At 37.1% G+C, this 17,393-nt stretch overlaps 1 protein-coding gene across 3 annotated transcripts in view; it reads right to left on the bottom strand.

Moving 5' to 3' along the window:
- Window positions 1-17,393, bottom strand: part of GRM5 (glutamate metabotropic receptor 5) — a 286,832-nt gene that overhangs the window by 65,332 nt on the left and 204,107 nt on the right. For all 3 annotated transcript variants that reach the window (XM_019473927.1, XM_019473928.1, XM_019473929.1), the window contains exon 3: window positions 619-854. In XM_019473927.1, coding sequence (XP_019329472.1) covers window positions 619-854 — 236 coding nt within the window. The remainder of the gene's footprint in view (window positions 1-618; window positions 855-17,393) is intronic.

Genomic DNA, 17,393 nt, shown 5'->3' with positions numbered 1-17,393 from the left:
TGCCCAGGGAAGTGGTTGAGTCACCATCCCTGGAGGTATTTAAAAGACCTGTAGATGGGGTGCTTAGGGACATGGTTTAGTGGTGGACTTGGCAGTGCTAGGTTAATGGTTGGACTTCATGATCTTTAGGGTCTTTTCTAACCTAAATGATTCTATGAAACCAGCTAGTGTTCTATCTGAAGCACACAAATAATCATCGTTACCGTATGGACTTCAGATAACTTTTAGTATATTAACTCTGCCATTGTTCCTGTGAGGTAAAGCAATATGATTAGCCCCGTTTCAGAAAAGGAGCACTGAATATTGGATTACAATATTTTTGAAAGTGTTTAGATGCCTATGGAGGTAGAGTAGCATGAAGTTTTTCAAATATAGAGATGAGTTAGGTACTGAGGCACTATCTATTTGTTTTTTTAGAGATCTGAATACTTTTAAAATTGTGTTTTTTGTCAGTTTGGAAAAAGCAAGGATTGCAGTTCCAGCCTCTTTTCTTCCAGCCCCACTCACTATTCCACCAGACCAAGGTGCATCAGTCCAACATGAGTTCTTTACACCAGAAGTTCTTTACACTTCTTCAGTCACACTGGTTTATACAGCAGAAGTAATAAATTCACTTACTTGTGCAAGTCTTGTTGTATTTAGGGTTCTCTTGAGGGAACCCTTCCAACCGGCACTGGAACCTGTGCTGCCAAAATTCCTGAAACCATGGATTTCGGTGATTGGTTTCTGGCCGAAGCTGTAGGTAGTAATCATCAAACCATTTCACATCAGGAGACTGGAGCTTAATCGTTATTCCACCAACAGCTTCATGCTGATACCCGTCTGTCACGTCGTACCTGTCTGCCCAGCCATCACTGCAGGGATAAGTGAAATAGAGACAACATTAACCATTCAACGGAGGAAGGAAAGAACTTTCTTAAAAATGAAATTCGGAGCCTGAGAGCACACACCTACACCTGTGATTCTGAGTGGAGTTTAGTAAAGCACCTGTAATACTTCTAGCAGAATAATTCAGTGTTTTCCTTTTCCTTACATTTGCTTGTCATTGGCACCTTCTACTTAGATGATATGTTCTTCATTCTTCACTTCAGGTAATAGAAACAATGTTAAAAATCACAGATCCTGAAATCTGCCATGTATAAGCACATCTCTGCATCACGCTAAGCCTCACTGAGCTCTGGGGAGAAAATCTAGGATTCAGTTTTACTGACACTGGGATGATACTACTCTTACCTGAAAGGAGGTGACCTTGAGGACAGGACCTCTTACAGTGTGAAGGGCAGGACTGTGTTGCAGATCATGCCTATGTGGCACAATGGAGCTTGGCACAAAGAGCCAGAAGCAAATTTTGAATGGGCTGACACTGCTCAAGCAGAAATACCCGCTCAGAGCTCAGATGCTGAGTCAGTACGGCATTGCATCTGAAGCAATAAATCCTCTCTGCAGACATGACTAATGAAGCTGGGCAGAGCATCATGCAGATCCATGTGTTGCTTCTGTTCCTTGTTTGCTGGTGGCTGGAGTGTTATGAACTTGTGTGACACTATCCTGCACACAGGATTTTAGTCCCCTTCTGTTAGCCTTTCTGCTTGCAACACTCTGACCACAAATAACCAGAAGTGACTGAAAACCCAAATCCAACAAAATGTCACAAACTTCTCAGGATAATTCTCCTCTTCCTGGTTTTACAATGGATTTTCTTGGAAGTACTGACATTTACAAAGTTTCACTCAACTCCACTAATAATGTACATATCTCATTAAAGCATTGCAGATTTCTGCTGTTTTATCATGAACATGATATTTCAGTTTTTCAAAAAACCCAAGTCTTACAGTTAGAGAATTGTGGAAGAATCTCAGATTGTTTGTTTTTTCCATCTAAAAAGGCACTGATGTTAATGACTATAGAGAGCACCTTTAAATCCTAAAGGTCAAATAACAGAAGGATAAAAAATAAGCTTAATTTGTCCTATTTTAAAACTTCATGAGTTGTTTAAAGCTAGCCCTAACTATTTGAAGTTAGTCATAGTGTAACTGATGTAGGTGACCTTTATCTTTATGTTGTTCTATTTTGACCATTTGCTGCCTGGCTTAAACTTTGCTCCTGTATTGCAGAGCATGCAGGAAGCCTGCTGCAGTCACGGGGTCCGCAGCACATTCCTGTTCTCTACACGGGGACTCAGCTGTCCTCACACAGTGCAGAATTCAAGACCTCAGACAGTAACTCCTTCTGCACAAGACACTGTTTTCATTGAAGCCTGGACTCTTGACTTCATCTTATTAGCACAGCTGCAATGACAATAAATAGCAGCTTCACCAGTGGCAAAAATAATATCCAGTGTCTGGAATAAAAATTAAGGGACTATTAAACATGTTTCAGATTTCAAATGCACTAATTTACTCAGCACAAAGAGTAAAATATACATTCATGAAAGGAGAAAGATGAGCACTGATTTCCAGCTCAAATACAGCACTTGGAAAATTTACCTTCAAGCTTAGATCCAATTAGGGATGAACACAGGTGTTAATGTTCCCAACCACACTCAGGAGGCTCAGTACAGGCAAATGCTCCCCACCTTCCACCAGGACTATTTACTGGACGAAGAGTTAGAACCATTTATGGGTTGTTTTGTGATAAAAGCTGCAGAAGGCTTTTTACATTTATGAGCAATTTAACCTTTTCTTTGAAGGATTCATCTTAATCTTTGGGAAGTTTTTAAGCAGTTTTATCCATCCTCATAAAATCTGACAGGTTTTATGAATGCAAGAAGTGATATGTTTTCTGTAGTGTGCTTTTTTTTTTAACTGAATAGAATTTAAGAGAATTAGAGCTTTGCTGTCAGTATCCCAGCTTTATGAGTTGTCTCATAAACAACTTAGAAAGAAACTGTTTCCTTGTAATGAATTTTTTAATCAGTTTTCAGAGGAACAGTTTTGTAGATCTAATCCAGCAAAGTTTTATAAAATTCATAGTATTATTTTATGAATAGTTATCCTCTCTAAAAAAATTTGCAACAGAGATACCATTTTATAACTTTAAGTTTTTAAAAAAAATAGAAATAACAACTTCATATTATATAACCCTTCTCAACTTTTCAGCAGAAGGGCTTCTTAATTCAACAGAGTTGCTTTTCATTCAAATAAGTATTTCAGCTTAGCTTCTTGGGCAAAAGGCTTTTAGGAGCATTATATAAAAGATATACTCAAAGTGTATATTGTCGAGACAACAATGTAGAGATAACAAAGCCTCAGACAGACAAGGTGGCAAAGCAAATGCTAAACTAGTATCTAAAGGCCAGTGAAAGTAGAGTAAGAAAACAGGCTTGCATGAATATAAAAAAGCACTGGTAGTGTGTGATATTTAAATTCTGCACCCACAGTAGAATAACAACACTTATGGGGTGCCGATGACAGGATGATATAGATGTATTTGGGATATTAGACCTGTGACATCCTCTGAACTCAGTAAGGGGTGTGAAGATGAGGGAGAAGGGGACAGAGGGGGAGACACCTGCTTACTTACATGGTCATGCCTGTCCCTCCTTAGACCTTCTTTCTTCTCCTAATAGCTTAATTTTACTGTAGTAGCTGGTGATATCATTGTACTTCATTGGTGGTTGCATTATGAAAGGTTCAAAACAGTATTACCCATTACTAAAATCTACTGGTTCAACTGAAAAAAAGATTCTCTGGCTGTGACAAGGAGCTCCAAATGAAGTCCAGTATAATCTCCACTCTCACCCACAGAAGAAGTGGCGAAGCGCATAGGCTACCACTAATGCAGTGCAGGACTGTGTGCTGGTGAAAAAGATGGTTCTTTATGTTAGCAGTGGGGTGTATAGGATATTTAGGTGCACAAGTGATTAAGAACAGCTTCCTCACAGGTAGTAAAATAAGTACAGGTGAACAGTATTCCAGTAATGATTATGAAAGAGTCCAAACAGATTAAATAGGACATGGATATCCTTAACAGATCACCACACAAGTTCATTTTTTTCTGCCTTGCATGGACACTGTGCTTTCCAATTTTATTCTGATTAGGTGATTAGGTGATTCTGATTATTAGAAATAGATGGTGTTGCTTTTAAACGAATGGGCAAATGTCCTTAAAGTGATCCCACCAGGACTTAAAGATAGAGTTGCACATGAAGAAACCTTGCTGTGAAAGAAAGCAGTAGTTGCACAGCTGCAGCACCAAAAGTAAAAGCTCCTTGCTGAGATATCTATCAGGTGTACTCAGTAATGCATATACCTCATTCATCAGCCTGCCAGGGTAGAAAGTTGTCAACAAGGTAAGAGGACTATGACATGTGCAGATCTGGCTGCCCTCAATATTACACTCACACTCAACCCAGTGGGGAACTGTCTTTCAGGATCATGACGTGTTTTCCTCTCATCCAGTTGTTTTGTGTTTCTGTTCTTGGCTGTCAGACTAATGTCTGGTGCATTTTCCTTAAAGGCTGGTGGTGTGATACAGGATAATAACCATGCTGTATCAAACAAAATATATCATTGTTAATGATGTTTCTAAAAAACCAAAACAAAACAAGAAAAAGATACCATTTAAGAAAATTCTTGTGCACCAAAGAAAATAAGGTATCACAGAAGGAAGAAAAAAGGGAAAATGGCTAAATGGCTTTTACTGTTGCAGTATTAGCAAGAGATGAACTTGAATTAGGAGGTCCATTATCATAATGTTCTTTGTCTGTTATCAGATCTTATTTGCGTGTGTACATTGTCCCAGCTACCAGTTTTTGAAGGATATGCCAGGGTGCTGGAGATTTTAGTGGAAAAAAAAATCTTTCAGCAAACAGAGGGGAAGAGTTCTGCTCCTTTGTTAAAGCTCTGTTTAGTTTACTCACAGTAAATCACAACATAGTTTTATATCACAGAAAGGCTCCAATAAATGACACGACAGAGCCACCCATATTTACAAATTTTATTAATGAATAAATATAACAATTAATGAATAAATGTAAATACAATAAAATAATTCAAATTTTTAGATCATTACTGTACATACAATTACTTTTAAACATCTGAACAGAAAAGGAGAGGCAAATGAGACCCTATTTAAATGACTGGGTTGCACAGCTGTGATCACAGATAGTGAGCACCCTGCTCACTTCCTCCCCCACAACCCTGGATACTAACGGTAGGGAATAAGTCTTCAGACTCCTCTAGCTGAGCATACCTGAACAAGTAGGACTGTCACTGTAGGACCAGTATGTATTGTTATACTGTATGTATATAGAAGATAGAGGTGCAGACTTTTTCGGATTATGTTTGCCATGGTAAAATGTGAGAAACTTGAATGTGGCTTCCTGGATTTTCTGTGTTTTGTCCTTTCCCATCTTTCCCATCTTCCGTGTGAAATAGCCAGCACCAATAAGAGCTTCCCCAGATGGATGGCACTGTTGTGCCAACTTCAATCCACTTTGCCTATCATATACAGGGATTGTGGGAGGAAGGAAAATCAATCTTTGACAATAAAGTGTTGATACCCAAGAAAGATGAGATGCGGGACTGCATTTGTTGCAAAGAAATCTCCACCTGTATGAATGAAGTCGTTTTGTTTCTTCTGGAAAGAATCACCATGGAGGGAGGAGAACATTCAGGTGAAGACCAGCACAGGATCAAGCTCATGCTTGAAGCATTATGAAGAGGTCATCAGAAAGACACTTAATGACTATAAAGACCACTCAATATGCGTGTTGGTGATGGCTGCTTTGGCCTCATACAGTGCAGTCAAGAAATTGCTAGCCCTCCTGAAAAACATTTACAAAAAGGTGAAGTTAGTCAATCCCCGTCAACAATGACCTAAGCATTTAATTCCACAAAATGTCTTCAAAAGTCAAGATTGACATTGCTCCAAAAACACCCCACATCTACTTGGTAAGTAGCATGACTATCAACAGCATGGAGTGTGCTACTGATGTCAAGTCTGCTGTCAGGGATAACAGGGATTTGCAGAGCTGATTGACACCTTCTACAGCACTAGCAAATGATTAGAGTTGCACATCACTGTAAACAGGACAAAGGAAGAGAACTATTGTCAGCTTACACTAGATAACAGAATGTGGAAACCTTTAATTTCATGGTAAGATTCGTGTGAGACAACAATTGCTCAGAAGAGATCATTAGGCACACATAAATAGATAATATAAAAAAGATTTAATGGGTTCAGGAAAAGCAGGCAAATGGAGTAGGAAGGAGGTGTTGCCTCATGCATCAGGGTTTCAGTCACATGTTCAGAGATGCAGAACATGGAAAGAATTAGAGCCACTGACTATTGGTCATGCTTACAGGTGACAAGTATATGGTCGCTCCTGTAGTAAGTGTCTGATTAATGCCATCAAATCTGGAAGATGATGTGGAGAAAGCTTTTTGTGAGCATTCTCCAAAGCACAGGACTTATTGATAATGAGGGGTAAGAGAAGAATGCAGTAGTTTGTCTATCAAGTTCTTGGAAAGCGTAGGTGACACTACTTGGATACAAGCTGTACCTAGTGACAAGAGAGAGGAGGCTCTTCTGTAGGTGTTTAATCAGTAGGTGGGGATTGCTTGAGAATATTAAGACAAAAGACAAATTGGATGAAAACAACCATGAAAAAGAGTGTTTGTGACTTTTAAAAGAGCAAAGAGGAAAAATAGCAGACTTCACTAAGCCTAGAAAATTTTAAGGTTAGATCTGTTGTAAGGAATGTCTAAGGAATTGAAGAATTAAAAAGTACTTAATTAAAAAGTGCCATGCAGAAGAAGGATAGGAAATACAGTAAGACATTAGTGTGCCCATCTCAAAGATGGAAATATATGAAAAGCAGAAGCAAGCTCAGATTTTCAAGGATCAATGTGAAAGAAAAACATTAGATAGTGATAAAATGAGAAAGGTCAAGGCACAAAATGAGCTGCAACAAACAAGGGACATCAGAAGTAACAGAGAGCAATTTTCTAACCACTTTATTGTGAGAGGAAGAGTAAAGAAAGTGCTGGCCTGCTCCACTACAAGGAGAAGGTTGCTAAAGACAAATCCAGGACAGCTTTTAGTATCAAACTTCACAAAAGGAAAAGCTAGTGGTTAGTGACAGAGGTAAAAGGTCAACCAAAAAGTGGGAGGGTGATCTAGCAAACAGGCTTGATTGAATTAGCTAAAGATTTATAGCCTAAAGAACCAAACACAGTACTAGCGGAGAGATGTGATAACAGTCTTCAGGTACATAAAAAGCTGTAGCAAAAAGATCATAATTTGTTTATCATGTTAATGTAAGCATTCACAACTTAAACTGGAAGGAGAAAGACTCATTTTAGACACCAGGAAAATATTCCTCACAGTAAAGAGTATGAAGAACTAGAATAGCTTGGAGACTCTTGGGGGTGTCAGAAAATAAGTTAGACAAACATCCATCTAATATAAATGACCCTACCTTGGCGAAGGGAGGACAGTAAGCTCCCTGACTTCTTGACATCCACTATGCCCTGTATTTGTATTAGCTTATGTTGAGGTTTGACATACGTCTGGGAATGATGATTGTATAAAACCCAGTGGATTAGAGAAAGAATGCAAAAAAAGTTAAAATAATGCCCCTCCTTCACAGTTTCCCCAGCTTCTCATGATGTTTTACCTTACTTCTTTTCTCATTATTGTATTTTTTCTCTCTCTGCAGTTGCTATGGGAAGCATCAACAAACAACAGAAATTGATTTAGGATTAATCGTGTGTTTGACTGTACACACAGGTAATTCCAACAATGCAGGAGTATGCAGGAGTGTGCAGTGGGTCACACACCTGTGCCCACCAGAATCAGGATTCCTGTTCTGGAGAGGAAGCACCGAAATTAACCATACAGAAAAACACTTCCCCATGCACAAGATGAAAGAAACAGAGGGAAAAAATCTCCCAATTAGAACTAGTTAACATTTTACACAGTCAAGATATTTTAAATGAAAAGGCATTTTTTCTCTGAACTAGAAATGCTTGTTTCTGTTACTTTTTAAATTCTCAGTCTTCTCAAAATTACTCTAAATGAAAATGGTACTGTTTAATACCTTTTTTTTTTGATGAAAGGAAGAGGTTTAGATAAATTCTTCAAATCACACTATCTCTCAGTATAATTAAGATAATCCTTTGTGCTTTTAAAATAGAAAAGAAATCCTATGTTCCCTAATTTAGACATTTTGGCCAACAATCTGAAGTAAACACAGGTTTGGCAGTTTAAGGTCACCCACTCAGTTTCAAATATCCATAGCAGCAATTCTGTATTATTGTCCCTATACGTAAGATCTGTAAAATTACCTCAGTCATGGGAACTGAAACTCTAATGCCAATTACTCAATGATAAGGCATCAGATCTGAACAATAGCAAAGTGATTGCACAAGTTGACATGCCTATATACCAAATGGATGCAGGATTTACTTTTAAATGTTACAGGTCTTTTATACTGTATGACATTTGTTAAATCTCAACTATAGGGTTCAGATATTTCTTTATGATGATGACTTCAGTGAATGTTTTCAGATTCTTGAGAGGCCTTCCAAGGAAGTAGGGAAAGCCAGCTGGGCTAAAAAAGTTTCAAAGAAGAAAATCCGACGCTGATAAACAGAGCAAATAGATATTATAATTAATTATTTTTTCCATTCAGTACCACAATATCCTTCAAAGACAGCTTCAAATTTAAGTATTCCTGAACAATGCCAATGCCTGTTATGTTTTTTTTTCTCTTTCCATGCAGCATCCTGACAGTACGAATCATTATTGGAACTTCATTGTGTTGAGAGTTGAATATATAGAGAAAGATACACAACCCATAATTTGAAGAGTATTGATTATAATCTGCTTCAAAATTTAGCAAGCGCATATGTTGGATAGTAAAAGAGGGGCAGAGCAACCAGGTGACACTGTGCAAATTGGCAGTCCCTGAAACTACTGCAACCCTTTTCAGTCACTGTATTATATGAAACTTTGACCATAAACTTATTTTAATTTTATTGTACTTATAAGTTAAGAAACAGTGTATTGCAAATATGACTTTTTGGTCATTAGGGAGATTTTTGTTAGCTGATCACTTTAAAAAAGTTAATCAGGTATATGTTACCAAGGTATCAGGTATATACTATCAAGATCTATCAGGTATATACTATCAAGTTATCAAGATTTATGGGGGAAGATCTAGGTACATTTTATGCCTTCCATACACCTGACATATTGAAATGTGAGACCATCCTCCTTAAAGGGTGTGTGGTATTAAGAATTTCTTTGGATTGTTTAAATAGCAAATGATAGCAAATTATGATACATGCTAAAGTGAAAACGTGGATATTTTAAGCTGGTCGTTCCCAAAGTGCACACAAATTTCTTCATGACATAATGCGTTCCATACAGAGCCAGCTGACCTACACAAACCTATGCAAATTCTATGCAATGTGTATGTGTTATTTCGAAATTATTTGAATGGTTTTTTGCACTGCATCACTGAAATGGCTCCAGGATGTTTGGGGGGTTTTTAGCATAAAAAGGTACGTATTGTCTCTGACACACCCAAATCCCACTCAGATGCCACAGTTTATGGTTTTAGAGCTAAGACTCCTTTTGATAACACTCCTTTGATACCACTTGATTTTCCTTGCCCAGGATGGTGGAGAGGCCTCTTCTCAGCTGCTGCCAAGCCTGGGTGGGAGAGGGGAGCAGGGAGAGGACTAATGTTAAACCAACTGCAACTAGGTAGGTGGACATCCAGACAGCCAACTGGAAGAGATGTTCCTGCAACAGCTCCTCACCATGTTACACGTTGTCTCTACAGCTAACATGGTGGATGCTCTGTCTTTCTACACCAGTGGGATACAGCATAGAAAGCTGGAGGCATGTCCATTACTTCGGTCCATTAAGTAACTCGCTATACCAAAAGTAACTTTCCAGTTATTGGCTCTGGACAAACTGTGATCACTGAAATGTCATGAGTCAGTAACACTGCGCTGGGGAATGCAGCTTTAATATCCCTGTGAAAACTGCCTGGAATATTCAGCACACATTTCTAAACCACTGTTTCTAAGATTAGACAAAATGCTGAGAGATACATGTATACAACAAAAATAGACTCCCCACCCTCCCTTTTGTAAACAGTTCCACTTATTTCCTAAATTGAAAATGCGGCAGTATATTGGGATCAGTTGAGCTGATTTCTTTTTCTCTAAAGTACCTCCCCCTTCAGTCTATAGCTAAAGCTATTACAATTAATGAGTACATTCATTAGGCTGTAGACTGGTCTTTTTTTGTTATGTAAAAATCTGTTTGCAGGCCACATAATGATGATGGAAACTGCTGTTCTGCCCACGTGTAATCACTCTTCTGCCAAAAATCTGACCGATAGCATTTGAGAATATATTTGAGAGTTTTTCTCCACCTGTGTAGGAGGTTTTTGACCGAGTGGCTGTCTTTCATTTTCCTTTCATTGTATTTCTCTGCTCTTTCAGGTTTTTTTCTGTATCTTAAAAGCTCTAAAAATGTTAGAGTCCTCACACTCTTCTGCAAAGCGCTGCCAGTCTTGCAAAGGTAAATTTGTTTGGTTAATATCAGGGGTGTGTGGAATTGCTTTTGATGAGCAGCTTTAAATTGTTGCATTTAGATGAGTTCATTTTATAATAACTGTATGCAATGAATGGGGATTCTTGTCTTGCTGCTTGGCTTTTTTTAGATTGCAATTCCTCATCTTTGTCTTCCTTTCCATGCATATTATAAAGATAAATGAATTTAAGGGTAATTCAAAGGAATGAAATGAACTGATTATTTTTAGGCAGTATGACACACTGTTTTCTACAAGATGATATCTAGAAGAAGTAGCTATGCAGTGAATTTGGCAGATACCTTGCACAGGGGATTATTGGTACTAATTACTTGCAGAGTATCCAAACTTCCCCAAGATGAGAAAGGTTGTGATGGCAATTTGAGAGATTGGTAGTCTATAGCAACATCTAATTTGCATGAAAACAGGGAGTTCTGCAGCTGTCTGCATCTGTAGTTCAGAGCTGCAAAGTAATTCAGCCTGACTGTAGTCCGGTCTACAACAAAATATAGTTTCCAATGTGTGACACCCTTTCTTCATGCTTGCAAGCTCTCATAGCTAATCAGACCAACTGGAGGAAGTTATATCTGTACAAACAAATTGTATGGGCTGTCCCCTAAACTGAAGAGAAATTTGACTGAATGTTACCCCTTAAAACACCAAGGATATTCAACTTGTGCAGTATGCTCTCGATTCCTGAATAATTCTTTAGTGAGGAGAAGGTAAATATTTGACATATTGCCAGGAAGAAAGGCATTTTGGATGCCTAGACAACTTTATAAGATCTTAACGTTGTTTTTCCTAAGATATAATGTAAATCTGTGCTACAGTTTAAGTCCCTCACTTTTTTACTGCTTTCATTTTAGAGCATAGACTTTCAGGTTTGTCTAGACTAAATAAACGCAGTTCTTTCCAACTTTCCTTTCAAGAGCTGTTTTCTAAACTTGCTGTCATTCTGGGTCTCATTCTTCCTGCAAGTGCCCAGCTGGTCCTTGTCTCTGCAGACTTAGTATTACCTTGGGATGCTCTGAAAGTGCTGACAAACTGTCAAGGGTCTGACTTGGGTGGAGGTGCCACTGAGCACCAAAATGACAGCTTTTTGGACTAAATGTGAGAGGGCAGTGATGGACTCTCCTATTGGAATCCGCATAGACTTAGGGATGTCCTGTCCTGAGCTGGGGACATTCTCATACTTGTCCATATTACCATGCTGAAGTCAACAGGCAGTTCCTATACTGTCCCCAGCCCTCTCCCTGTAGCTACCAGGAGGAACTGCTAAGCTTTTAATAAGGGGGTGGGAAGAGGAAGAAAGTGTGATGAGCAGTCTCTTTTCTTGACAACATGTTGGGAAAAGAGGAGCAGAAACCATTTTTTCAGATTTCACATTAGTTAAGGACTGCCTAAAGAGGGAGTAAAAGCAAAGGGAGGAGTGTGTGTTGCAGGAAAACCTAAAATTTATTTGGGAGTTGGCCATCAGACATCAGAACTGCTTCCATCACTGCTTTGTTAAAGGGTAGAAAGATTACTTCACATCCTTGAAGTATATTTTCCAAATATAGCAACAGCTTTTCTTTTCAGCAATATTAATGCTGTTGACTCATATTTATAATTCACTCTAAGCTCCTCAAACTGCAAACTTCTCATAATGACAGCCTAAAAAACACCAGTTACATAATGTCAGCAACAGCAGAAAAACAGGAAAGAAAAAAATGGTTCATCTCTAGAACATTTCAATCAAATATGTATTTGTACTGTAAAAATACAGATTTTTATCTTCCCTAGAATTCCTGATTTCAGTATAGCCTCTCAGGCACTAAAATGTAATGCACAATGCAATGCAATGTAATGTACCTACTAAGCCTATATAAGCATATGCCAAAGAAAAGTCATGTATAGAAATCAGATCTTGGCAGAAATGATAAGCAAAAACCTACTGTCTTGAAACACTGCTATTTTCTGTGCATCCCATCCACCTGAAACGGAAACATCTCTGGGATGACCCTGAATGCAAGAGGATCCTCAGTTTGTTCTACAGCAGCACAACATGATAATAAATATAAACCATTACTATTTTTCTACTCATGATTGACTTTGCTTGCATTGATTGAGAGAATTTTTCTTTATATCAAGTCCGCCAGGAGAAAAATAGCTTATTCTGAACCAGAATTATCTTGTATCAATGATTTACTGGGGTGCCAGTAAAGGAATGATTTCCATTAGACATCCAGGCACTGCTTTTATGGATACGCAACAACAACCTTTATGATAAATTCAAACATAGTCATATGAATGAATAGATAACTGAGATAGCCTTACAACTTTAAAAATATTTCAGAAATGGGTAAAAAAATTGGTTTAAGTAAAAATGTTCATTTACTTGACAGAAAATGTAATACACATAAACATGTATACACATATATGTATGAATCTATATTTGTATACATAAATATATATTTCCTATGAGTACATATTTACAACACTTTTAGCCTGAAAAAAATAGCATGCAATAGAAAATGTCACATGTCTGTATACCAGCTATTATGTGCTTTTTTTATATATTTGTGAAATTATTAAACCTATTATACCGCTATGAAATATAATTCAAAACAACACTTGAGATGTTGCATCTTATTTTTTCTGTAGAAGAATATTTTTAATCATAAATAATATACTTAATCTTTGGATGTATAAACAAGGAAACAGTATGAGTGAATCAGTATATATGGACATATATGCTTATTCTAAGGAGGTACAAACATTAAACAAAGTGAGTTAAAAAGACAACACAAAATTAAATTTAAGGAAACACAAGTACATGTCATGTTTCAGCAGTTACTTTTAATAATAATGCATATATTAATACTAAACCTTATTACTTTGGAGAGAATTCGTCTCTTTATGACTAATCAGAAACTTTGGGGTGAACCTTAATGTTGTGCTCACACACAAACAATTTGAACATGGAACAAAAAGATGAGGATGATATATTATTTGTATCTTTAGCCCCTATTTTAAAACCATACATACCTAGAAAGGCTCCATTGGTCTAATAGCACAGAGTTAAGCAGACTCTTACTTTTTTTTGTGATCAGAAATACAAACCTTAAATCTCTAGATTTCTAGATTTTCTCTCTATAGTAAATCTAGAGAGACTAGTATAAAATTTGTAGTGGCACAATGGATAACAAATTCTGTGTGTTCAAAGGTTTTAAAATGACAGATGTTATGTAGGGTTTTTTTCAGAGAAAGAATAAGTAATTTCAAGCTGATAATTGCAATAATTAGCACACATTTAATTAATCAAAAATACAAAGACATTAATATTCACAGTCCCCCAGGGAATCAGTAATTTCAGTAATTTTTTTAACATCCTGTTCAGCAAACGGAGCCAAATATGGCAAAGGAAACCAAGTCAGAGCTGGAATAATGACCCAAGCAGCGTAAATATGCTGAAGTCCTCCTCCTGTTGAAATCAGCTGAAGCTTTGCCACTGACATCAGTCAGGACTGCCTTCCTAGCTCTGTGCTCAGATCAAGACATATCCCTCTAATTAATTCAGTGCCTGCCTTCAGATAATGTAATGTGTGATGGCTAGCTCATCCCTTGCACTCACGTTGGTATTACCCATAGATACACACAGAATTGAATTATAGCACAGCTTTATAAGCACTTCATCTTCTAAAACTCAGTTCAGAATAACTCAGGTGTCATAAGCTATAAACATGAAGTTCTTTTAGTCAACCATTTGCAGAGGTAAACACACACTTTAATGATTATCAGAGGAGGAACATCACTAGAAAGGTCCATTGTCATCAGAAGGAAGAAATTGTGTCAAAGACCTTGCAGCCTGACCATTTCATCACTTGCTCTACAGCATTCAAAGCCAGCTTCTTCTGAAAACATTGTACCATAATAAATGTGCTGAAATAACAGAGCTAATCTATAATATATACATCGCAAGATTTGAGAAGTCTGGACTAAAGGATTCTTTGCTGTAGCAAACCACAAATTTCTTACAAGACTCACAGCATGTCTACACAGGAATACTTTCACATCTTGATGACATAAAGTGATGTGAAAACAAAGAGTGATTTCTTTTGGTATATTTCTTTTGCTGAAGCATCTTGTATTTCTCCTTTCCACAGAAAACAGATTTAGAAGCATCATTTTCAAAAAAGAATGCATGTGTATACATTCAACTCATTTTAAATCAACTACCTGAGTTGTCCAGTGCTTGGAGTTAGACATTTTAAGTAAGTGACCATAATTCCCACAGTGAAGCATTGCCTTGATTTCTATGTTGACATCCTCACAAACATGACAGATTTATTATCAAAATACACAGAGCTTGCTTTACTGTACCCAAACCAAAGCTCACCAAACCCAGCATTCTCTCCCTGATGGTGTTCAGTACAAAATTCTTGTATTCAGTCAAGACCCAAAGCAGAATTTGAATGAGTTTAGCAAACACCAACTCAAATGTTCTACCATTTTAATGGGTGTAACATATGTCAGTAACATAAAGCAATAGAAGCCTGATAAGAAGTGGTCTTTAGGCATAAGGGAACATTCCAATTTGGGTGAAGTTAAGAGTGCAAGCTGTAGAACTTTTTCCTAAATGACTTCCAAAGCAAGAGAGTACAGGAAATCTTAAAAAAGTGTGCAGCCAGTAGCTTCTTTACCATCTCTTGGTGTTTTGGTATATCAGAAAAAAACCTTAAGTTCTCTCAGCATAAATATTGCTGAGATTTCTTTAAGATGCAATGACCCATGTGGAGGAGGAATTTTAAAATAATGTGAGAGAACTCACAGATATGAAGACCAGAAGAAGCCGTTAGATCAGGACCATTACATTTTGCTTAGTTTCTCTGCTCAGGTGGGCCTGATTCTCACCAAGCAGCACTTTTATGGCTCCTTTATTGTACTTAGTTAGTGGAGATTGGCCTTAACAAAAATAAGAACGAGGCCCAAGGGTGATCTGCACCTTAGGTATGTAAATGCCTTTTGCATAAGAAATTTGCTTAAAAATACAAGTAGCTAATGTATAAAGTTGAAAACAAATGCAATCCAGAATGTACTTGAGAGAAAAAGCATAAAAATATGATGAGATGATCACTTTTCGAGTAAAAATGTGTCATTTAACACAATATCTATATCTAACTGTAAGTCTGCAAAGAATAAAGGATTAAGATAGGACTCAACCTACTTTGGGTGTAACTACTGAAAAAAATGTTTATACTCATGAAAAGCCCTTGAGACATCATAATCAGGCTTTAGGTTTCCAAACTGTGGCTATGGTTACCACCAATGAATACCGCATGTGAAATTTATCAGCACCTCTATGTCTGTCTCTGCAAACACAAGTCTGTCACTAAAACTACACATTCATCAGCAAATATTGAGACACTGTTTGGGGTTTTTCTGGCTATAAATCTGGTAGAAAAGACTTTGAAAAGAAATGAGTGATAATGGCCTACAGAAAAATAATAGCATGTAAGGGTTACGTAGAAAACTTAAATGTCTGTTCTATAGTACAATGACACAACAGGTTGTTATTTGACAAGATCTTTAAAAAAATGTATTGTAAAATGCATTCCAGAATTAAATTACACACAGATGCACATGGATGACATAAATTTTAGGAAATAGTGATGCAAAAACAAAACCTGATCCTTTTTTGTAAAATAAATTATAACTTCATGAAGTACATGCTCTTCTGTATTGCAATCATATTTCACGGAGGTTGTTTGATAAGTGACATTTGAGAAGTACCTTGTTAACATTTCAAAGTGATATGCAAGACACAGTGCAAGGCGGTATGATTCCATCTGGAATTTTTTATTGCTTTTTTTGGTATATCCAGGCCTTTGATGTTCTAAACCAATGATAACCTATCATAATAGAGCATAACCTATCATGATTTATCAGTTAATACATAGCAAGGCCTTTCTCTGTGACAGCTGGGTAATTGAAAGGTCTCCAACTAAAACCATAAATTATGTGGCTCACGTATGCTGATAATAGTTTATAGCTATTCCTCTGTAAATGGCACAATAATTGTAGGGATAGATCCCTTGTTTAAAATGTTATATACACTTTTCCATTTAATATCTTTTCATTCAGGGTTCATACTGAAGTCAAGGGCAAGACTCTTAATGACTTCAGCTATTTATCACTAGCTTCATGGGCAACACAAACACTGTTTATTGCTAGGAGGAGCTTAATGAATTTATCTGTTACAGTGTATTTGAACTAAACCCTAATCTGAATATTGCAGGTACTGGAAAATTGGTTCCAGTTTTTATGGATAGAGAGTACATTTTTCAGAAATTTAATTGGCATTGGTCAACATGAACTAACAGCAACACAGGCTGTTATGTGTTTTCTATATATATGCTTTGGTTTTCTATATCTTAATTTTTTTAGTTCCAATTATGATCCATAATTTAGTTGCATAATTTAGTTCCCTAATTTTAATTCAGTGCCTACAGTACTCTAGATGTTTCATAAAAATTTATGGGAACATTTCTGTAACGTTACAAATACTGAGGAAATCAAATCTGTTTGTCAAATGAAAAAAAAAAAGTAATCTTTCAATGCTAAACACAATATAATGTGTTGAATACATATCCGTGTTGCCAAGCAACAGTTTACAACTAAGAAAATGTAAATATAAAAGGAAGTATTAGAGTCAAGATGAGATCTATGTCGTGGCAGATCATAGCATCATAGAATTATAGAATAGTTTGGGTTGGAAGGGACCTTTAAAGGTCATCTAGTCCAACCCCACGGCCGTGGGCAGGGACATCTTCAACTAGATCAGGTTGCTCAGAGCCCC

Source organism: Aptenodytes forsteri, unplaced genomic scaffold (genome assembly GCF_000699145.1).
Source record: "Aptenodytes forsteri isolate BGI_AS27 unplaced genomic scaffold, ASM69914v1 Scaffold376, whole genome shotgun sequence".
In the NCBI taxonomy this organism is placed as follows: domain Eukaryota; kingdom Metazoa; phylum Chordata; class Aves; order Sphenisciformes; family Spheniscidae; genus Aptenodytes; species Aptenodytes forsteri.
This window is presented reverse-complemented; position numbering and strand designations above follow the sequence as displayed.